At 44.2% G+C, this 24,857-nt stretch overlaps 1 protein-coding gene across 2 annotated transcripts in view; it reads right to left on the bottom strand.

The window, feature by feature from the left end:
• The window catches only part of NPEPPS (aminopeptidase puromycin sensitive), a 186,920-nt gene that overhangs the window by 135,241 nt on the left and 26,822 nt on the right, over nucleotides 1–24,857 (bottom strand). For both annotated transcript variants that reach the window (XM_033918253.1, XM_033918254.1), the window contains exon 3: nucleotides 12,069–12,146. In XM_033918253.1, the coding sequence (XP_033774144.1) occupies nucleotides 12,069–12,146 (78 nt within the window). The remainder of the gene's footprint in view (nucleotides 1–12,068; nucleotides 12,147–24,857) is intronic.

Here is a 24,857-nt window from a genome sequence, read left to right as displayed (position 1 = left end):
AATGCGTCTTGATGGAAACAGGACACTGTTTCCCGAAAAGAATATAGGCTGACAAAATGGACCTATGAATACATCTAGAAATAGTGGCCTTGGAAGCAGGAGCACCCCGCTTAACAGAATGAATAAGCACAGATGGTCAGAGACGAAATTCGTTAGTTACTTCCAGATAGTGAAGAAGCACTCTGTACACATCCAGTTTCTTCAAAAGGTGATCTTACATTTTGAAACCAGTAGGCTGAAAAGCAGGCAAATGACTTTCTGATTAACATGGAAAGCCGAAACCACTTTCGGAAGGAAGGAAGGAAGGAACCGAACGCAGGGAAATCCCAGTCTCCGAGATGCAGAGGAACAGTTCCATATAAGAGAGAGCCTGGAGTTCTGAGACCAGCCACGCTAAGGTAACAGCGACCAGAAACACAGTTTTGATTATCAATTCCAAGAGAGAAGCATCCTGAAGGAACTTAAAGGGAGCCTTGGTAAGGCTAGACAATACCAGGTTGAGGTCCCAGGAAGGGAAAGGCTGCTTGACTGGTGGTCTGATGTGAAGAGCCTCTTTCAAAAATCTAGAGAAATCAGGATAAGACACCAAAGAGAAACAACGATCTTGGGCCCCGGCTACATGAACCCGAAGAGACGCTATAGTTCAAGTCCAGCTTGTAGAAAGGCAAGAATCACAGAGATCAGAGCCATATAGAAGTCCACTTGGTCTTGAGTGCAACAATGTTGGAAAGCCTTCCATGCCTTAGAATAAGCAGAAACTGTAGCTAAGAACATAAGAATTGCCGCTGTTGGGTCAGACCAATGGTCCATTAAGCCCAGCAGTCCACTCACGCGGCGGCCATTAGGTCAAAGACCAGTGCCCTAACTGAGACTAGCATACCTGTATACGTTCTGGTTCAGCAGGAACTTGTCTACCTTTGCCTTGATTCCCTGGAGGGTGTTTTCTCCTATAAAAGCCTCTGGAAGAGCATTCCAGTTTTCTACCACTCTCTGGGTGAAGAAGAACTTCCTTGCATTTGTACGGAATCTATCCCCTTTTAACTTTAGAGAGTGCCCTCTCGTTCTCTCTATCTTGGAGAGGGTGAACAACCTGTCTTTATCTGCTAAATCTATTCCCTTCATTATCTTGAATGTTTCGATCATGTCCCCTTCTCAGTCTCCTCTTTTCAAGGGAGAAGAGGCCCAGTTTCTCTAATCTCTCACTGTACGGCAACTCCTCCAGCCCCTTAACCATTTTAGTCACTTTTCTCTGGACCCTTTCGAGTAATACTGTGTCCTTCTTCATGTACAGCGACCAATGCAATATTCCAGGTGAGGGCGTACCATGGCCTGGTACAGCGGCATGAGAATCTTCTTCGATCTGTTCGTGATCCCTTTCTTAATAATTCCTAGCATTCTGTTTACCCTTTTCACCGCCACCGCATATTGCGCAGACAGCTTCATTGACTTCTCGACCAGTACTCCCTAGTCTCTTTCCTGGGGGGGTCTCTCCAAGTACTGAACCGGACATCCTGTATTCATCACCTTACACTTATCCACGTTAAATCTCATTTTCCATGTTGCGGCCCATTTCTTGAGCATGTTTATGTCACGTTGCAGGTCTACGCAATCCTCCTGCGTCTTCACTACTCTGAATAACTTCGTATTGTCTGCAAATTTAATCACCTCACTCATCGTACCAATTTCCGGGTCGAAAACCGCAGGGTTGAAACCATGGAAGACTGCGAAGATCTGCAAAGGGACCTAACGACGCTAGAAAAATGGGCCAAAAAATGGCAAATGAACTTTAATGTAGGGAAATGCAAGGTCATGCATGTAGGGAAAAAGAACTCGATGTTCAGCTACAAAATGGGAGGATCACTGCTAGGGGTAAGTAACCTTGAAAGAGACCTGGGAGTGATGGTGGACACGTCTTTAAAGGCGTCGGCACAGTGCGCCACAGCCTCAAGAAAAGCAAACAGAATGTTGGGTATCATTAAGAAGGGTATCACGACCAGGACAAAGGAGGTCATCCTGCCTCTGTATCGTGCAATGGTGCGACCGCATCTGGAGTACTGTGTCCAATGTTGGTCGCCGTACCTCAAAAAGGACATGGCGGTACTTGAGGGAGTCCAGAGAAGAGCAACTAAACTGATAAGAGGTATGGAAAACCTCTCATATACTGACAGACTGAAAAAGCTGGGGCTGTTCTCCCTGGAAAAGCGGAGACTTAGAGGAGACATGATAGAAACCTTCAAGATCCTGAAGGGTATAGAAAAAGTAGACAGGGACAGATTTTTCAGATTACGGGGAACCACAAGTACAAGGGGGCACTCGGAAAAATTAAAAGGAGACAGGTTTAAAACAAATGCCAGAAAGTTCTTTTTCACCCAGAGGGTGGTGGACACATGGAACGCGCTTCCGGAGGCTGTGATAGGCCGGAGCACGTTACAAGGCTTCAAAGAAGGTTTGGATAGGTTCCTAGAGGATAAAGGAATTGAAGGGTACAGATAAGAGTAGCGGTAGGTGATAGGGATAGTCTGGGACCATTGCTCAGGCAATGGGCCTGGTGGGCCGCCGCGGGAGCGGACCGCTGGGCGAGATGGACCTCTGGTCTGCCTCAGCGGAGGCAACTTCTTATGTTCTTATGTTTATAAATATGTTGAAGAGCAGAGATCCAAGCACCGAACCCTGCAGCACTCCACTTGATGCTTTTCCAGTCCAAGTATTGCCCATTTACCCCCACTCTCTGTTTCCTATCCGCCAGCCAATTTTTAATCCACGTGAGTATTACATACTCGATTCCATAGCTCGCAATTTTTCGAAGTAGTAATTCATGTGAAACCTTGTCAAACGCCTTCTGAAAATCCAAATATACATTCTTGTCACCCTTGTCTATCTACCTGTTTACTCCCTCGAAGAAATGCAGCAAGTTCGTCAAACAAGATCATCTTTTGCTGAAGGCATGCTGGCTGGTCCTCATTAGATTGTGTCTGTTAAAGTCATCAATGATGCGATCCTTTATCAGCGCCTCTACCATCTTTCCCAGTACCAGAGGTCAGACTCAGCGGTCTGTAGTTTCCCAGATCTCCCCTCGAACCTTTCTTGAAGATCGGTGTAACATTCACCACTTTCCAGTCTTCAGTAATCCTTCCTGATTTGATCAACAGATTGGCTATTAGTTGAAGCAGTTCAGCTATAGCCCCTTTCAGTTACATAAGAACATAAGAACTGCCATCTCCGGATCAGACCCATGGTCCATCTAGTCCGGCGATCCGCACATGCGGAGGCCCTATCAGGTATATACCTGATGTAGTTTTAGTCACCCATAACCCTCTATGCCTCTCGTAAGGAGATGTGCATCTAATTTGCCTTTGAATCCTAACACAGTGGATTCCTTAATAACCTCCTTTGAGAGAGCATTCCAGGCGTCCACTACTCGCTGCGTGAAGCAGAACTTCCTGACATTTGTCCTGGACTTGTCTCCCCTTAGCTTCAAATCATGTCCTCTTGTCCGTGACACGTTGGACAATGTAAATAATTTATTTTCCTGCTCTATTTTAATCGATGCCTTTCAGTATTTTGAACGTCTCAATCATGTCCCCTCGCAGCCTCCTCTTCTCAAGGGAGAACAGTCCCAGTTTCTTGAGTCGTTCCTCATATTCCAAGTTCTCCATACCTCTTATTAGCTTCGTTGCTCGTCTCTGAACCTTCTCCAGTAGTTTTATATCCTTCTTTAGGTTGAGAGACCAATGTTGGACACAGTATTCCAAATGTGGTCTGACCATTGCTCTATAAAGCGGCATTATGACTTTCTTCGATCTACTCGTGATTCCTTTCTTTATCATGCCTAACATTCTGTTTGCTTTCTTTGCTGCTGCCGCACATTGTGCCGATGGCTTCAGGGTCCTATCTATCAGTACACCCAGGTCCTTTTCTTGTTCGCTCTTACCCAGAGTTGCGCCTGACATTCTATACTCGTGTTCCTTATTCTTATTACCTAAATGCATTACTTTGCATTTCTCCACGTTGAACTTCATCTGCCATTGCTCTGCCCATTTCTCTAACTGATACAAGTCGCTCTGGACTTCCTCGATATCCTCCTGCGATCTGATTGCCTGGCATAACTTTGTGTCGTCTGCAAACTTAATGATCTCACTGGATATTCCGTCTTCCAGGTCAATGATATAAATATTAAATAAGATCGGCCCAAGTACCGAGCCCTGGGGCACACCACTAGTCACCTCCTCCCAGTCTGAGTACTTCCCATTTATGCCCACTCTCTGCTTTCTGTTTTCCAGCCATTTGCCTATCCACCTTTGTATATCTCCCTCAATTCCATGGCTTTGTAGTTTCCTGAGAAGTCTTTCATGTGGAACTTTGTCGAACGCTTTCTGGAAGTCCAAATATATTATGTCCACCGGCATTCCACTATCAATTTGCTTGTTCCGGTCCTGGGGATTTATCGTTTTTAAGCCTATCAATCTGCCTGCATACCTCTTCTAGACTTACTGTCAACCCTGTCAGTTTCCCGTCTTTGTTTCCTGCATATAGCCTGTCGGCTTCTGGTATGTTGTGTATATACTCTTCGGTAAATACAGATGCAAAAAAGCACAGTTACTTACCATAACAGGTGTTATCCAGGGACAGCAGGCAGCTATTCTCACATATGGGTGACGTCATCGACGGAGCCCGGATGCGGACGCCTCACAAGCAGACTTGCTTGAAGAAACTCAAAGTTTCGAGTCACCCGCACCGCGAGTGCCTTCCCGCCCAGCACAGGGCACATCTCCTCAGTTCAGATAGCTAGCAGAGAAGCCAATCAGGGGAGGTGGGTGGGTTGTGAGAATAGCTGCCTGCTGTCTCTGGATAATACCTGTTACGGTAAGTAACTGTGCTTTATCCCAGGACAAGCAGCAGGTATTTTCATATATGGGTGACCTCCAAGCTAACCAGAATGGGATGGTGGGAGTGCTGGCAATTTAGGAGAATAAATTTTGTCATGGCCATCCCGTCTGGAGAAAACATCCAGACAATAATGAGAGGTGAGAAGTATGAACCGAGGACCAAGTAGCAGCCTTGCAAATTTCCTCAATAGGTGTAGATCTGAGGAAAGCTACTGAAGCTGCCATTGCTCTGCATCTTCCTTGTAGGAAAACTAGGTTCCTCCCTCCCTTTTAGAATCACTGAGCTCTGGAACAACCTTACCTTCCCATTTAGGAATCTGAGCTCCCTCCAACTCTTCCGTAAACATCTGAAAACCTGGCTATTCTCAAAAATGTAACTCTTCCTCCCTCTCTGTTTACTCTAGTCCTCTAAATTTCCTCTTCATCTTTCCCTCCACTGGAGATCCTTTCCACCCTAATTCTTGTTAACCGTGTTGAGCTCTGCGAATGCTGAGATGATGGGGTATACAAACCTAAGTTTTAGTTTAGTTTAGTTTATGGGCTGTGACGTTACTGTGAAGGGGTAATCCAGCCTGGGCATAGCAGAATGAGATACAAGCCGCCATCCAGTTGGAGATGGAACGCTTAGAAATAGGATGTCCCAACTTATTTGGGTCGAAGGAAACAAAAAGTTGAAGAGCAGTTCTGCGTGGTTTGGTGCGTTCCAAGTAGAAGGCCAAAGCATGTTTACAGTCCAGAGTATGAAGAGCTGATTCTCCTGGGTGAGAATGAGGCTTTGAAAAAACACTGGATGTACGATGGATTGGTTGAGATGAAATTCTGAGACCACATTAGGTAGGAATTTCGGATGAGTACTTTTAGCATGTTATTTCATTAATTCTGAGTTCGGTGTTACAATATGTTGTTCTTGGTTTTTAGTTTACACATTATTTATTCTTTTCTATGATATGTTCGCATCGCAATTTTACTCAAAAATATAAATAGGTATCCATATTTCCATTCAAGTTTCATCACGGTGCTCTAGTTTTGGCTCCAGTATTTATCACTTCCATCCACCAGGTCTGGCTATCCGTTACCGTCTCATATTTTAAAGACTCACTCATTATAATTAGCAGTGATCCACATGTCTCTTCATAATGGACATGTCCGATTTTAGCATTTGAATCTTAGTACTATGGGTTTGGTCTTTTCTGGTTTCCTTTCTATAATCTGCTTTCGTCTGGAGTTTTTTGACTTTAGAATTACATTTTATGACATTTTTTGTGGTTATAATTGTATGACATGTCTAAATCAGTCAAGTTATCCATTTTTTTAATTATTTTTTGTCCCCTCATATAGTGGCAGACCTCCCCGGGTGCCAGCCCTAGGGGGGGGGTACACAGCCGGCTGGATCCAGAACCTTCCGAGCTGCTCTAAATGGCACCTGCACCTCAGCGCAGCTGCTGTACTTATTCCAAAGCAGAGTCGGCAGCCGCACTGAATTGCAGGAATGTCCCGTGATGATGCATTTGCCGCCTCTGCCTCCGGAAGACGTAAGTGACGTTGGAAGTGGTGGACCGGCAGCTGCAGTCATTGCGGAACCTTGCCATAACTCCCTGCGTCTGCAGGCCCATTTCCTCCAATGTTACTTACATCTTCCAGAGGCAGAAGCAACAGAAGCAGTCATCATGGGACCTTGCTGGTTTGGAGGGAGAGAGGAGCATGGAAGGGGGTGGAGGGAGAAAAAGGGGGTCAGGGTGGTATGGAAGGGTGGTGGAGGGAGAGAAAGGGGGCAGATGCTGATGGAATTGGTTTGCAGGGAAAGGAGAGAGAGACATAAGGGGGAAGGATACTGGATGGAATTGGGTTGGAGGGAAAGAAAGGGGGCAGATGCTGATGGAAGTGGGGGGAAGGAAGAGGAGAGAGTGAAATGCCAGACCATGGGGATGTGGGAGAGGGAAGGGAAGAAGAGGAGAGAGATGCCAGACCATTGGAGGAAGGAAGGGAAGATGATGGATGCCAGACTAATAGGGGTGAAGAGAGAGATTGAAGGGGAATACAAGGAGAGAAGATGCCATATAGAAGGGGCAGAGAGAGGGTAGACAGTGGATTAAAGGAAGAGAGTGACAAGACTATGAGGAAAGCAGAAACCAGAGAAGACAATGTAGAAAAAAATTATATTTATTTATCTTTTTGCTTTAGGGGAGATGCATCGCTGTTTCTGTGGTGTTGCATTGTATGCAGAGTCCAGCTTCTTGGTGGTTCAATTTAACCTTTGTCTATGTTTTTCTATTTTATCCCCCTTTTTACAAAACTGTAGAGCATTTTTTTAGCACCGGCCATGCTGGTAATTGCTCAGAATTCTATGAGGGAAAGGGAATTCTAAAAGGGAGAGAGGTTAGTTTGTGATTACATATTCCATACTAGGCGAAGGTGTTTTCTGTGTTCTGTGTGTTCGAAAGACATGGTTTTCAGTTAGGATTGACTGTGTAGGATTGATCTGTACTAGTCTGGCTTGTTTAGTTTTACAATGGGTGTATTGATGTACTGCTCACTGCAATATATAAGATGCTGCCTTTTCCTAGGTACACTCTAGTGTGATGTGTGGATTGTTACTAAAAATCATGTTTTTCATACAGATGGGGGGGTGTCAAAAAATGATGGGCCTCGGGTGTCACATATGCTAGGTACGCCACTGCTTTCATAGTTTATATCTTAACCACAAGCCTGCTTTTAGGACCTACAGAGTATGTATCCCTCTGACTCATGACAATTTCACTTCTCATGTTATCTTATCCATTCTTTTTATTTTACAACTGCCCAGATAAGCATCATTCTTTGATGTGCTTGGACCTTGAAACCTAACAGCAACAGTGTTCTCCCCAGAAACTACAATTCAGCTGAACACTCAGAACCGGCAACAGGTGATACTTAAACTTTTTAAAATGCGTTTATGCTTTAAAAAGTTTAAGTATCACCTGCTACCGGTCCTGAGTGTTCAGCTGAATTGTAGTTCTTTTTTAACATAGAGTATTAGTAGTTAGTTATGAGAATTTTAATAAATTTAATGGAATTAAAATTTGATGAATTGTTCAAGTTAGGTTAGATCAATAAGAAGATATTAATAAGAAAGCAATTAATTTATTTATGAATTGTTAATAAAGCAATTAAGTAATTGAATTGGTAGTTTAAAATATGGTAGGAAGGACGGGTACAAGCCTGTGATGCCATCAGGAGTAGAAAATAAAAAACTTTCTCTTCTCTTGGAAGAAATTCCAGTATGAGATAAGTTACTCCATTTTCTGAGGCTTGTTCCTGTCAGTATTATCTGGTTTAAAAAAGTCAAGAAAAATGTTTTCTACAATTTAGGCTGTTCCTCTAATGGTTTTGTTGTTTTATATTTAACTATTTAATTAACCATTTAGTTTTGTAGATTTATTGCGGTATCTGTCATCACCATGATCCAGGAGGCAATCTGCAGTGGAATGCCCCTGCAGAACGACTGCAGAAGAAGTCACTAATTCATACTGGCTAGAGCCTCCAGAGTCCAGGGAAGACAGGACTGTAAAGCATCCCTGCACGGAGCCCAGCAAGAGCATGGCATGCTAGAGAGGACACATGTGCACCTTCACCTATGGCTCTACATCTATAGTGGCCACCATGAACCCCAGGACCTGAAGATAGGCCCACACTGAAGAAGCTGGCAGGTCCAGAAGGTAAGAAATCTGGGCGCACAGTTTCAGTCTGCGTACCTCTGGAAGATAGACAAGGCCCACTGCTGTGTCAAAAAGAACTCCTAGAAATTCCAGCGACTGCATGGGTATCAGATAGCTCTTTATGTAGTTCATGATCCAGTCCAGGTCTTCCAGTACCTGGATCACCTGATCCACCGTGCACCGACCCTCGGCCAATGAGAGAGACCTGATCAGCCAGTCATCCAAGTAAGGGTGAACCTGTGGACCCATTTTTCGCAGGTATGCTGCTACAACCACCATCATCTAGTTAAAGGTATGGGGAGCCATTGCCAGCACAAAGGACAGAGCTGAGAACTGGTAATGCTGTTCCAAGACATGAAAACGCAAGAATTTGTGGTGGGCTGGCTAAATCAGAATGTGCAAGTAGGTTTCCGTGATATCCAGAAAAGCAAAGAACTCGCCTGGGGGCCACCGTTGCAATCACCGATCGCACATTCTCCATACGAAAGCATGGAACCTTGAGAGCCGCAGTCACGTGCTGAAGATACAGAATAGGCCTCCAATCTTCAGAGCCTTTCTTTGGCACAATAAAGTATATAGAGTATCTGCCTGAGACTGAGAGTTCGGGTGGCACCAGCTCTATACATTGAACAGTGGCTTGAACCTTGAGCACCTTGTTCAGCCGCCTCATGGAAGAGTCCACAAACCATCAGAGGTTGGGCAAATTCTAGCTTGTAGCCTGACCGAATAATGTCCAAGACCCACCGGTCGGACAAAATGCGAACCCAGGTGGACAGGAATGTTGAGAGTCTGCTCCCTATCTTAAGAGGAGCATCCCTCAGCCTGGCGTCACTGTGCCTTTTTGGCAGAGGGTGCAGTATGGGAGATGGAAGACTGGGACTGCCTTTAGCCGGCATATCTGGGCCCTGGGAAAATCTCTGTGACATAGCACTCGCATATGGTCGGGATCACCTGGAGCCACGAAAATTAGAACAACAAGAACCTCTTAAATTCCTGGGTCTGCTGTCAGGCAAGTTCTTAGGTGATAGTCCACTAAAGAATTCATGAGGTTGTCCAGGCCTTTGCCAAACAATAACTGCCCCTTAAAAGGAAGTCTGTCCACAGTAGCCTTGGAAGTGGAATCACCAGCCCATTGTCTCTTCCAGAGCATCCTGCAGGCGGAAATGGGGTACACCGACATCTATGCCAAAATCTGAATAAAGTCAAACAATCTGTCAGCAACATAATCTGACCCAGCCAAAAGAAGATGAGGAAGATCCATAGCCTCACTCTCCAGCGTGCATAAATCAAGAGAGACAGGCGCATGTGACAAAGGACACCGCCAAAGCAGCTACATCAAAAAAGGTCTCCGGAGGACCACAGCTACACAGCAGTCCTGCATACCTTTAAGCACCACACCTCCTTCACTGGGTAGAGGGGTACACTTAGTCACCTGCGCAACTAAAGAATCCACCATAGGTTGACCCAGAAGCTGTTGGCACTCCTGTGCCAAAAGATACAAACAAGACATGGCTCTTGCTATCTTAAGAGCACCTTCCGGAGAATCAAATTGCTCTGAAAGCAGAATGCTAATATCATGGTGCCAGGGAAAGGTGGAAGACTGTGAGCACACACCATAAAGCCAGAAAGAAGTGGACGGAACCAGCTGAGTGACTAAATTCAACTCCTACAAAGACTCTGCGATAAGATTCGGCAAAGCCACAAACTTAAATATGCTCCCTCTGAAATCCTAATCAAACTGTATTTGGTAATTTCTGGACTTTTCGTCTAAAATGTCCCCTCTGAAAATTCTTAACAAACTATATATTGTAATATTCGCTGTATTTTTTTGAAATATTCGCTGTATTTTTTGTAATTCTTGACCTCTCAAACAGGTCCTCTCGGAAATTTCTTAGCAAACTGTATATTTTATTTTTCGCTTTCTTAAAGTTTCTGTACTCTGTATTTCCTCCGACTATCTGCATATTGTAACTCGCTGAATGTCCAGCTCTCTTGACTGTAAACCGCCTAGAAGTCGCAAGATTGTGGCGGTATAGAAGAATAAAGTTATTATTATTATTAAATAAACACAGAACCATGGGATCATCCCCAGGTTCTAAATCTCCAGAGAGATCCGCAGATTCAGCATACAGTTCTTGATATACCAACCCAGGAAGCACTGCGCCTTTAAATAAGGCATCAGAAAGTTGGTCATCATCTGCAGGATCCCCCAGGTCAGGATCAGGCAGTGCAGAAAACGTGGGTGACTGAGAGGAAGACGTGTCCATAGAAGGTATACCACTAAGAAACAAATCTGAGGTGGAGTGGGACTGTACAAGGGAAGGATGCCGGCTTTGAAACTCATTCCACAAATGTTTCATAAATTTAGAGAAAACCTCTGGCTCCTGGGGCATAGAGACATCCTAAGGGAGTAAAGTCAGGGGGGTGGGTCATTAGAGTGGGCAGACTTGATGGGCTATAGCCCTTTTCTGCTGTTATATTCTATGTTTCTATGTTTGATGACTTAAACTTTGCATTTCTTAGGCTGAGGAGGATCTGCAGCCAGGCGTACTGAATTAGTAGCCGTTCCAAGTCCTCAAAATAAAGAAGGCCATCCCACTGGTTTAGCAGAGCATTTGGTCACCTGCTTCAACAGGGAAGAGACTAAGCTGGATGTGTGCCGCCTCTCCTGGGCGCACCACATGGCATGTGGTGCAAGAACGCTCTTCAGGTGCTAAATTTGCACAATCCTGAAAATAATTCACATCAGGAGAGCCCAAGGACTCCATCCCAATAAGTTTTGAGGCAGCTGTGACCTATTTGTGGAGCTGTGCTGGAGCCTGCCTCAGCTCTCTTAATGTAGCTGGATCAGAGAATCACTGCCTCATGCTGGGAATGCCTCTGCAACGCTGATCTTCGGGCTGCCAGTCAGCCCCTATGCCCGACTGTACCTCCACCCCTGCTGACCGACAGATGTGAACTGGAACACATGGAGGTGAGAAAAGACAGCCAGCATCCTGTGAGACACCACCAAGCCTCCTAAGGGCCCCTATCAGCCTGCGTTTCACCCCTGCTTAACAGTAGGTGAGACAAGTTCAGGGACGGCCCTGAGCTATAAAGAAAACTAAGCAGGCTAGCTAACAGGTACCCACAAAAGTCTGTGTGTTCTCAATGCAGGCAAAGCTGAAGAAACACTTCAAGCACAAGACTCCCCCCCCCCCAAAGGACTAAAAACACCAAATAACATACTCCTGTTGGCACGCGTGCAGAAGGAAAAAACTGTAGGTGGAGCTAGAGAGCCCAGAGAAAAAATCCGGAGTGGATTCCTTATACAGATGGCATGCAGCCATGGGGACACTATCCATCTGTCTAGAATGTCTCACCTATTGCACTGGAAAAAAGGTTGGGGGACTGCTGCTGTAAAATAATGCAGATTGTTTTGCCAAAAAGTCTCAGAAGAAATCCATGCTTTATCCAACCTGCAAACATAGACACTGCTCTGAATTACCTGGATGAAGAGCTCTGGGGAATGACAGGGTTACTTTCTCATCTTCATTCTGGTAGTTGAATCCTGTGGCTTGAATTTCTGGAAGAGAATGTTCAGATAAGAGCATGAATGTTTCCTGAAGTTATTTGCTACACCAGCAACAGGATTCTAGCAAAGCATCCAGTTAACATCTCAAAACACCCAACAATCATCTTCATCTGGGGAAGACTAAGCACAAGAGAAAATTAAATGCAGATAAGAGGAGGAGAAAAATACGGCACACTTAATTTGATGATTTTATATTTGGAAAGCAGATATTTATTTCTTTTTCCTCTTGACCCCTTCAGGTCAAGCTAGTCTTCAAATTCTTTATAAGCTCTGTTGAACAAGAGATTTAACCCCAAGCTAATTTAATTTAAAGTGGAGGTTACCTATCTGTAACAAAGATTCTTCATTAACAGCAGGATAAGTCAAATACACGCTGGTGCTCTTAGAGCTCAGAAAGGTCTGCTAAAAGGCTGTTCTAAGCCTGGGTCAGTCAGCAATTAATGGAGTGCCCATCCATTTCCACTCCAGTGTGCTCCAGATCCATGTCATGTTCAGTAGGGTTTGTGTAGCTAACTTATGCTACTATCCACGTACAACCCCTGCTACAGGTAAATCTCACATTCTCCATGAAAAAGCAGGATGATCAACCATAGACTGTTGATTCCCAAGGAAGTTCTGTGGAGAAGTCTGTGTCCTCCATTTGTAGTAGAATGAAGCTGCATAAGGAGAGTTAAGAGTGACCATAATGAAGACTGCTACTAGGAACTAACTGGGCAAAAACCAAAAACCAAGGGTGAAGGTCAAACTCCTGGATTTGAAGTAATTTTGGGTGAAGTTGAAGCCGGAGTGGGTAAAAATGTGCCCACTCTGATTTCAGCTTCAAAATAAAATTTACATAATATATGGTAAATTTATCATTTTATACTCATATATTTTTGTCCTGATCTAAAATACTGGTAAATACAAGTTATATCCTGAAATTGTTAAAGATGTTGCCCTAGTGCAGGGATCTCAAAGTTCCTCCTTGAGAGCCGCAATCCAGTCGGGTTTTCAGGATTTCCCCAATGAATAGGCATTGAAAGCAGTGCATGCACATAGATCTCATGTATATTCATTGGGGAAATCCTGAAAACCCGACTGCATTGCAGCCCTCAAGGAGGGACTTTGAGAACCCTGGTCTAAATCTAAGCAAGCAGCCTCTCCACTACCTCCTGGAAAGGACCCAGTCCCTCCTAAACGGCCCTCTCTCTCAAATATTCAGTTAGAGCCTCCTACCACTAATTTAGTCTCCATTCACACAGTTTCTAATTTTTACTTACTTCTTCAGAGGTTTTTGCAAGATAGTGCAGTTTTAATATAGCCTTCTACTCCTGCTCTCTCTATGCCTCTGTAAGTGGTCCTTCACACAAATTGCAAAATCAAAAGTACAAATATCCAAAATCCCAGGGTAATAATTCAAAGAACTTGATAGTAAAACACAACTACTTACAATAAATTACTAAATTTTTAATGTATGTATCCTCAGTGCAAAAGTCAAAGCTAACGGGGCACTGGTGAACCAGCGTTCCAGGCTTAAAACGTTTGTACCGGGCTATTGCTCAAGCCCCACTGTGCACCATCACAGGTGTACATAAGTGCAGTGAAATCATAAAGTGCAACCCATATACAGTTGAGTGTTACAGATGTATATGTATTCACAAAGTTGGAATGCTATCAACTAATCTGAATTACTGCTCAAAACTGGCAAGTTTCTCAGTACTTATCTCTGGTTAGTTCTGTGGATGTTTGCAGCGTTCTTCAAAATGGCCCTTTTCAATTCCAACCATGGCACTAAATGCAGCCTAGTTGTCCAGCTCAACTGTGCCCAGTTTCAGGTGATATACCCTTCTTCAGGAGCTTAGCCTTTGCGCCGAAATCAGGTGCTGCTCATTGGAATACCATAAGAGTATTAACAGGCGCCGCCAGCGAGTTTTGAAGAACGCTGCAAACATCCACAGAACTAACTGGAGATAAGTACTGGGAAACTCGCCGGTTTTGAGCAGTAATTCAGATTAGTTGATAGCATTCCAACTTTGTTTGTAACACTCACTGTATATGGGTTACACTTTATGATTTCACTGCACTTATGTATGCCTGTGATGGTGCACAGCAGGGCTTGAGAAATAGCCCGGCACAAATGTTTTAAGCCTGGAACACTGGTTCACCAGTGCCCTGTTAACTCTGACTTTTGCACATACATAAAAAATTCAGCAATTTATTCTATGTATGAGGTTGTGTTTTGCTATCAACCTCTTTGAATTATTACCCTGCAAGAGGTCCAGCAGTGCCCCGAATGTCTGGATCAGAACCTTCCAGAGGAAATTCCTTTGCCCTCTCCATTGGAATTTCCTCAGGATTTAAATTGGGGTCCCTGCTCTCCTACCTGTTCTTTCCTAGCGCAGGGTACTATTTCTCTTCATAATTGGGCAGATCAAGAGGACGTTCTCATTTCCAGTACTAACTTACCTGCTCAACCCATACCACAACCGGCTCCGACTGAGGAATACTCTTATCCAAAATATTTGCAAAAGTCTCTAATCTTCTGAGTCTTAATCAGGTGGCAACACCTACAGGAACTAAGGCTTTCCACCAGGGCAGGATTAATTCTTCGAGGGCCCGCAAATACACTGGGCCCCCCTGGGCCTGCACCGCCCATGCCCTGCCCACACCCCGCCCCCATTTATCTGTTTTCTTATTTACTTTTTTATTTCCACGTATATTTCTTTTTTTTAAATTCAAAACAAACAAAGATTAGCATACCAGTGCACAGTTTTTCTTCTATGCAACCCCCAAAACATCTCTGACCAAATCCCTCTTCCTTCCCTTCTCACCTACTTACCCAGGACATTAACTCTGAACCCTTTCAATACGTATATAAAAACGTTCAAATATATTGTAAAGCAGTAATACTATCCGAAATATAAGTCTATATTAATAACCAAATTTACATCGCCTGCCTGCCTCACTCTACAGCAGGGGTGTCAAACTCAATCACATAAGGGGCCAAAATCTGAAAAAAAGGCTAAGTCGCGGGTCAAGTTTTTAATTAAGATACTTAGGGGTCCTTTTATTAAGGTACGCTAACTGATTTTGCACACGCTAAATGTGCACCTTAATAAAAGGACCCCTAAGTGACTAAGGCTTAGTCTTAGCAGACATATAGGGTTACAACATCTCCAACCCCAAACCGGCTCTGCAGTGTAAACAAAATAAATACAGTCAAACCTCGGTTTGCGAGTAACCCGGTTTGCGAGTGTTTTGCAAGACGAGCAAAACACTCAGCAAACTTTTGACTCGCAAACCGAGTGTTGACTTGATTTGCGAGCACCCCCCCCCCGATAACCAGCATCGTTCCCCCCCCGCTCGCAAAGGCCCCCTCGCTCCAACCAGCATCCCCCCCCCTCGGCGAGAGGGAGAATTAGAAGTCCTTGAGCATGCGTAGATGCATGCTCAAGGCAGGCAGGCAGAAGCCGGTAGATCTTCTAGGCACATGATCTGTGCCTGCGCTATACGGGGGGGGGGGGGGTAAGTTTAAGTTGTTCGCGCCGGGGGGCCAATTCGCGCGGGGGGGGGGGGTGCCGGTTGGAGTGAGGGGGCCTTTGCGAGCGGGGAGAGCAATGCCGGTTATCGGGGGAGGGGGTGGGGGGGTGGGAACGTATCAAAGCGAGTTTCCATTATTTTCTATGGGGAAACTCGCTTTGATAAACGAGCATTTTGGATTACGAGCATGCTCCTGGAACGGATTATGCTCGTAATCCAAGGTACCACTGTATTGTAATCACAAAACAGAAAATAAAATTATTTTTTCTACCTTTTGTTGGTCCCAGGCTCTGGTTGTCTTCTGATAACTCGCTTGCCAGGGTGTCCTGCCCATTTGTCATTTTCTTCTTTCTCCATGTCCCTTCCCTCCCTCGGAGATCTGGCATCTTTCCTTTTTTTCATGTCCATATCCGCAGCTTTGGCAATGGACCCCACCATCCCCAGATCCACCTTCTGTCCTTTTCTTAACTACCCTTTCATCCAGCATCTCTCCCTCCTAGTGCTGCCCAATTCACGATTCGAATCGATTCACTGATTCACTTCAGGTGAATCGATTCGAATCGATTTAAATTTAAAAAAAAAAAAAAATCGTTTTCAAACCAATCAATCCCCACACACACATCCACATACACATCCAACACCTCAGCTACACTGCCCACTCTACTGTCCAACCTCATTAAGTCAGAGTGCTTCTCGACCCACGTAGAGATCCCACATGGATGTCCCATTTATTCTTAAAGTCGAGCACGCTAGTGGCCTTGATCACCTGCACCGTTAGTTTGTTCCAGTGATCCACCACCCTTTCTGTAAAGAAATACTTCCTGGTGTCACCACCAAATCTCCCTCCTCTGAGTTTGAGCGGGTGCCCCCTTGTGACTGAAGGTCCCTTAGGAAAGAATATGTCGTTTTCCAACTCGACACGACCCATGACGTACTTAAATGTCTCAATCATGTCACCCCTCTCCCTGCGCTCCTCTAGAGAGTAGAGCTGCAACTTGCCCAGTCTTTCCTCGTATGAGAGACCCTTGAGTCTGGAGACCATCCTAGTGGCCATTCGCTGGACCGACTCAACTCGAAGTACATCTTTACGGTAATGTGGCCTCCAGAATTGCACACAGTACTCCAGATGAGGTCTCACCATGGCTCTGAACAGTGACATTATGACTTCAGGTTTACGGCTGACGAAGCTTCTATTGATACATCCCATCATCCGCCTTGCCTTGGATGAGGCCTTCTCTACCTGTTTGGCAGCCTTCATGTCTGCACTGATGATTACTCCCAAGTCCCGTTCTTCTGAGGTCGTAGCTAGTGTTTGTCCATTCAAGGTGTATGTTCTGCATGGATTTCTGCTGCCGAGATGCATCACCTTACACTTCTTTGCGTTGAAGCCCAGCTGCTATGTTGAGGACCAGTTTTCCAACTTGATCAGATCCTGCGCCATACCATCTGTGAGATCGCTTTCACCTACTATATTACACAGTTTGGCGTCGTCGGCAAACAGCGCTATTTTTCCCTGAAGCCCTCGGGTCAAGTCCCTTATGAATATATTAAAAAGGGATGGTCCCAGGACTGAGCCCTGCGGCACTCCGCTAGTCACTTCTGATGTCTCAGAGAGGGTGCCATTGACCACCACTCTCTGAAGTCTTCCACTTAGCCAATCGTTGACCCATGCAGTTAGTTTCTCACCTAACCCCATCGATTTCATCTTGTTTAATAGTCTACGGTGTGGGACACTGTCAAAAGCTTTATTGAAATCCAAGTATACTATGTCCAGAGACTCTCCCGAGTCTAGCTTTCCTGTCACCCAATCAAAGAAGCTGATGAGATTGGACTGGCATGACCTGCCCCTAGTGAATCCATGTTGACAGGGATCCCTCAGATTCCCCTCATCCAATATCATGTCTAATTTCCCTTTAAGTAGAGTTTCCATGAGTTTACACACTATTGATGTGAGACTTACTGGTCTGTAATTCGCAGCCTCCGCTCTGCAACCCTTTTTGTGCAGAGGAACAACATTGGCAGTTTTCCAGTCCAGGGGGACCCTCCCCGAACTTAGGGAGAGATTGAAGAGCATGGCTAACGGTTCCGCCAAAACATCGCATAGCTCTCTGAGCACTCTTGGGTGCAGATTGTCCGGTCCCATGGCTTTGTTCACCTTGAGTCTTGACAGTTCTCTGTAAACATCAGCTGGTGTGAACTCAAACTCCTGAAATGGGTCATCCATGCTTTGCTTTGCATCCAGCCGAGGCCCGTGCCCTGGTGCCTCGCAGGTAAAGACTGAACAGAAGTAATCATTCAGTAGTTTGGCTTTATCGGAGTCAGTTTCCACATAATTCCCGTCTGGCGTTCTAAGGCGTACTATCCCGTTTGTGTTCTTTTTCCTGTCGCTAACATATCTGAAGAAGGATTTGTCCCCTTTCTTGATGTTCTTCACTAGAGTTTCTTCCATACGAAGTTTGGCCTCCCTGACTGCTGTTTTGACCGCTGCAGACTTTGTCCTGTACTCAATGTTTGCTTCTTTATCCCCCATGCGTTTGTATGATAGAAATGCTCTTTTCTTCTCCTTGACTAGGTATGATACCTCATCTGTGAACCATTGGGGTTTCCTTTTTCTTTGTTGTTTGGTTACCGATTTTATGTAGCGGATAGTTGCCTCATGAAGGATCGATTTCAAGGTTGTCCACATAGCTTCCACATTATCAGTTACTTCTTGAACCTGCAGCGTCTGGTAGACGAAATCTCCCATGCGTGCGAAGTCCGTGCCCCTGAAATTGAGTACCCTTGTTTTTGTTTGTGATCTAGGGAAGCCTTTCTTAAGGTTAAACCATACCATGTTATGGTCACTGGTGGCTAGCGTCTCTCCCACTGAGACGTCCGAGACGCTTTCCCCATTCGTAAGTACCAGGTCCAGGATGGCCTGGGCCCTAGTGGGCTCTAGTACCATTTGTTTGAGCCATACTCCCTTCATGGATGTTAATATCCTTCTGCTATCACAAGCTGTCGCTGATAGTGTGTTCCAGTCTACATCAGGCATGTTGAAGTCTCCTAATAGAACAGTCTCCCCCCGTAAGGTAATATTCTCAATGGTCAGGTCCTAAACACTGTACACACCACTTATGTGAAACACAGTCGCACGGACCAGGCCCTGCCTTGACATGACCGAAAAATTAAAAAGTTTTTAATTTTTTTTTACTCACGCGCAACACAGCAACCCTGTAAGAAAAGAATTACACAAGCCATGGTGAAGTGAAGGCACGAGTTAGAACTAACTCTCATGCAGAACATCGAAACAAGGGCTTCTCGGCTCCGTGAAAAACTTAGAACTGAGGAGATATGATCCCTACATTGGGCGGGAAGGCACTTGCACTTGCACAGTACGGCAGTCGTAAACTTTCTAAAAGTTCTTCAAGCAAGTCTGCTTGTGAAGCAGTCCGCATCGGGGCTCCGTGTTTGACGTCACCCACATGTGAGAATATGCTGCCTGCTTGTCCTGGGATAACACAGTTGTTATAATCATATCACTTCTGTTTCATTTCTGCTTCAAATAAAGCCAATCAAATTTTTTGAACTGCAGACTGGCTTTGAAAAAAGTATATTAATGTAGCTTTTTAGCTGATCAGAAACCCTGGTAAGAAATACTTTCCTGGTAGTGTTTGGCATGCTGCAATCAGCAGTCAGACAAGTTAGAACATGCCCAGAAGCAGAAAGAACTAGAAAATGTATTTCTACTTTGAAGCCACACAACAGAACTGAGAGAAACTCTAAAGGAATGGAGACAGATATGGATGAGAGCCAGCCCCAGATCAGAAAGTTGCTGTATGAATGCAAATACTCAAAGGACAGGGGTTTTTTTCCCTCTTCCGCTCATGAGAACTTCTCATCAGCGCAGAGTTTTCTTCAAATTGGTTAATTAGGACTTCTTAATCCACGAGGTCTATTACCAAGTTGAATTTTTAATAAAAACTACATCTTGAACATCTACTCTCCACCGAGTCTTTTGTTTCTGGTAATAGCGATGGACACATGCAGAATAAATGCAAAGAGAAAAAAAACAAAACCACAACCACAACAGCGGGAGAGATCTCCACTCTCTCCCGCTGCCAACCAACATACACCCCCGGCAGCTGGAGAGATGCCCACTCTCTCCCGCCACCAAGCAACCTGCCACCAGCATTGGGAGAGATGCCAGATTCTCAAGTCTTTAACACCGTTGCTAAACTGGCTTCCAACGGTTTAGCCTGCACGCATTTTATCACAGCATTTAGCTTATCTCGGCATTTAGCGAGCTAACAGTGTCCGACACTGCCATTCCTTTGTGAGTACCGGCTAGGGTTACCAGACGTCCGGATTTCCACGGACATGTCCTCCTTTTGAGGACATGTCCGAGGATCTGGACAGATTTTCAAAACCTGGAACTTTGTCTGGGTTTTAAAAAGCCTCCTCAAATTGTGTTGGGCAGGAAGTCCACGTAATCCGCATGCCGATAAGAGCAGGAAGCAGGGGGCAGGGCTAGGAGATCCAGATTTTTCTATTGGAATCTGGCAACCCTAGTACTGGCATTGGGAGTGCATTTCCAGTTTAGCCCAGCAAAGGGGAGAATGAAAAAATAGTTGGGGAGCAGTATTTATTAATAATAATAATTTATTCTTGTATACCACCAAACCATCAGTTCAAGACGGTTTACAATAAGAAAAGCTGAACATATAGCGAATTACAATACAAATATCAAATGTTTCTCAGAAAAATATAAATTGCAATTGGATCAAAATATTTCTGAAAGGCAGCTCAAAGTGAGAAAAGACTAAACATACAATAAATGGGAATCGTAAGTATCAGATGTTTCTTAAAAAATAGAAAAATACAATTAAGTCAAATATTTTTCAATCAAATAAGTTTTAAGAATTTTTCAGAATAGATGATAAGATTGAGTTTGGTGAATAAGAACATTCCAATATGAACTCATTGCACTAGCCTGAAATGCCAAGGTTTTTCCTAAGCTTTAGTTTCGTTTCCCCAACTCCCCCTCCCTGAATAATTCATCAGTTAACCTCATAGAGAAGCCCTTTTTCTGAATCTGTTGCCAAGGTAAGTGCAGCAACACCTTCAGCTATCAAGGGAATAGCCATATAGCAACAAGCAAACTCTCACTGGATTCCCTACTTTGTACTTAGAAATGTGCACAAAAAGCCATTGTGACTGTGCAATAAACTCACAACAGGCAACACTGACCTAAGTTATGCTGCTCAGAGATCCCCAGATCATGCAGGAATCCTCATACAGAAAAGCTATAGAATTTTTGTGGCAATATACCCCACACTAACTCTAAAAACAGCAGATATTCTGTAGACAGTTCCAAAGTGTATAGGGCTGAAGACTGAATCCCAAATAGACTACAGGTGAATATACTGAAAGGATGGTATGGAGAGAAAGTTCTGAGTTGACGAGTGTGTATAGTATGACATATCTGAAGAGAAAATTTGGAATTCAGTGTTTATGAGAAAATAAAGGCAACAAGGTTGGCGTTCCTGAAATATAAAAACCCCCAAGAAGAGGAGTACAGAAAGGAATACTAGGTGAAACTGAAAGAAACCAAGAGAGAGATACGTCTGAATAGTTAAGCTCTGGAACACGTTGCCAGAGGATGTGGTAAGAGCAGATAGCGTAGCTGATTTTAAGAAAGGTTTGGACAAGTTTGGACAAGTCTGTTATTGAGAAAGACATAGGGGAAGCCACTGCTTGCCCTGTATCAGTAGCATGGAATATTGCTACTCCTTGGGTTTTGGCCAGGTACTAGTGACCTGGATTAGCCACCATGAGAACGGGCTACTGGGCTTGATGGACCATTGGTCTGATCCAGTAAGGCTATTCTTATGTTCTCATGTTCTTAAGAAGGCCACTAAACAACTTCCAACAGCCCTACACTAAACCAGGGAAGACTGCAAAAGCTTATCACCACCTGCTGGAGACCGAGAACAGACTGAATATATTAGGGACTGCACAGTCACTTGTACTACAGCCAAAAGTTTGTCTCAATCTCCACCTGCTGGTCATGATGAGCTATTACCGCATCAGTGAACTGTGCCGGTCTGGAGAGATGCTGAAGAATTCTTCTTTATGGAAAGGGTGTTGGATGCCTGGAATGCGCTTCTGAGGGAAGTGGTGGAGAGGACAACGGTGACAAGAGTTCAAATAAGCATGGGATGAACACAGAGGATCTTGAATCAGAAAATAACGGTATATATTGAAGAAATAAGGCCAGTACTGGGCAGACATGCACGGTCTGTGTCCATATATGGCCATTTGGTTGAGGATGGTCTGGGGAAGGCTTCAACGGCTGCGATGGTTTTGATGGGCTGAAGTGAGCTCTGACAAAGACTTCAGTAGACGGAACTAGAGAATGACACAGGGATAAATTTGTCCCCATCCCTGCAGGAACTGAATTTCCCTGTCCCCACGAGTTTCGTTGCTGTCCCTGTCCCATTCCTTTAAGCTCTGACTTAACTACACAAGCCTCAAACATTTATGATTTTAAAGTGTTTGAGGCTTGTGCAGATGAGGAGAGCTTGCAGGGATATGACTCACAGGGACGGGAAAATGAGTTCCCGAGGAGATGGGAAAAAATTTGTCCCTGTGTCATTCTCTAAATGGAACCTAACCACAGTACCAGGCAGAGCTTTGGGTTCTCGCCCAGAAACAGCTAAGAAGAAGGAAAATTTAAATTAAATCAGTAATTTAAAGAGAGGGCAAGGTAGGGAAGACTGGATGAACCATTTGGGTCTTTAGCTGCCGTCATTTAATATATTACTATGATTTTATGTACAGTATCAAAATTAGTAATTTGAACTGGATTCTGTATTTAACAGGAAGTCAGTGTTCTTCTGTGAATAAAGGGGTTATGTGTTCCAATTATTTTTGCACCTTTTAGAAGCTTTATTGCAATATTTTGCAGTAGTTGCAGACATCAAATTTGGATGTGTCAAATATCAGAGAAGGGAATTACAATAATCTATATTTGCAATGACCAAAGCATGAACCATTGAACACAGGGCTTCAAAAAACAGAACAGAAGCATTGCCAATCTAAGGCTACACAGCAAAGAGTAGCCATAGGCATGTAATGGCATAAGCTTAAGTACTTAAGAATGGGCAGATCATTTCTAAATCCACCACTTATGTAATTAAATGTGTGTCAAAACAGTAATCAAAATCCCAACCTCCAAAACACAGGCAATAAGCTGCTAGCTGGAGGACTCTGTTCTTCCTTTAAGAAATATCTAATTCCTCCCTAGTAAAGTGAGGCTCAATGCCCCTACACTGTTAAAGTTAGCAATGTTAGCGTCCCAAAAACACCAATACCAAATACTGTAATTAGACTACACAATGTATAAAGAAAAAAAAATGTAATCCGAGACCAAAAAAATGTAGCAGAACAAAGACTCTGCCCTAATATTACCTGATTAAAAAGAATTTCCAATTGCATCTTGAAACAGCAATATGTCTGAGAATATCAGATAAGACCCAACATATAAACCTTATTCATACATCAGGGTATTATTGGAATGGGATGGTAGAAATGTAATCATACCTGTTTAATTTCCTTTCTTTTAGATGGAACTAGAGAATGGCACAGGGACAAATTTTTCCCCATCCCCGCAAATTCTTTTCCTGTCCTGCCCCATTCCTGCAAGCTCTGCCCTCATTTGCACAAGCCTCCAACACTTTAAAATCAAGTATTTGAGACTTGTACGGTTAAAGCAGAGCTTACAGTAATGGTGCAAGGACAGTGACAAAACTCACGGGAACTGGATGGGGCTATTGGAGTTCCTGAACGGACGGGGACAAATTTGTGCCTGTATCATAAGAACATAAGAAGTGCCTCTGCTGGGTCAGACCAGAGGTCCATTGTGCCCAGCAGTCCGCTCGCGCAGCGGCCCAACAGGTCCAGGACCTGTGTAGTAGTCCTCTATCTATACCTCTCTAACCCCTTTTCCTTCACCATATCAAAAGTAAAAATCCATTTTTGTTCCTTAAAATTAAGTTTTCTGTTAAATTTCAAGGAACAAAAATGGATTTTTAATCTTGATACGGTGAAACTTAGGGGCCTGAATACTGAATTGGAGTGGATGACGTTGGTTTAAATTAAGATTAATATCTATCCACGTCATTAGAGGGTTTTCCCTCCTGATTGGACACATAAGGATATCTACCTCATTACATTATTATGAACTAGTTATATTAACGGGTGCTAGAATATATGTCTGTGTGTCTGTCTTTATTTCTTTTTCTCTCTCTCTCTCCTTAGCCGCTTTTTGTATTTCTGTCTTTCTTTCTTTCTTTTTCCTTGGCTGTCCACCACCATTCCTTGCCTGCTCCCCTTATCCAACAGCAGCCCTTCTCCCTTAATATCAGCAATATAATCCTTCTTCAGTAGCAGATATATTGGGCGTGATATTCAGCCAAATGGGAAAGTTATCAGACCAAGGTAAAAGTAACAAATAAAGAAAGTAAAAGGAAACATTCCATACCAAAGTGCCCCCCCAATGGGCCAGTCTTGAACGTTCAATCTTTCAGCATCCTGCTCTTCAGCTTTCTTAATTGCTAACCCCCCCCCCCCCAATTCCTTGTTATTTTCAGTGGCTGGGATATAGCCCCACCACCTCTTATTTCTTAAGGTGTGTGTGTCTGTGTCTGTGTGTGCAGTCTATTTATATGTCACTGGCAGGAGCCAAAAGCAGGGCTTTATTGGAAAGTATATACCATGATTCTTTTATGCTGCGTTCTGAGTACAGGAAGTGTGTACTGGAAAGACCTGTGTTATGAAATAAAAGTGAATGATTTTAGAGACTTGCACAGAGAGGGTCATACATATTTCTTTTCAGCTCAAAGACCCAGCACTGATGCTACCTTGCTTCCATGGCCTGAGCAGATTCCAGTTGTGCACCACAGGCTTTTGCTCTTTTGGATAAATATGTTTCAAGTCTGTGATAAGCAAATATCACAAACTACTGCAGTGCTCCATCTTTTAATGGCGGCGATCAAGACAGGCTGCCGACGTCGGCGCTTTCCCTCTGCGAGTCCCGCCTCTTTGTTTCAACTTCCTGTTTCCGCACAGGTGAGTCTTGCAGAGGGATGAGCCTGACGCCGGCAGCCTATCTTGATTGCCTCCTTTGCCAAGTCGCCAAAG

The sequence above is a fragment of the Geotrypetes seraphini genome, chromosome 13, assembly GCF_902459505.1.
Source record: "Geotrypetes seraphini chromosome 13, aGeoSer1.1, whole genome shotgun sequence".
NCBI lineage: Eukaryota > Metazoa > Chordata > Amphibia > Gymnophiona > Dermophiidae > Geotrypetes > Geotrypetes seraphini.
The sequence above is the reverse complement of the archived record's forward strand: the minus strand, read 5'-3'. Positions and strand labels throughout refer to the sequence as shown.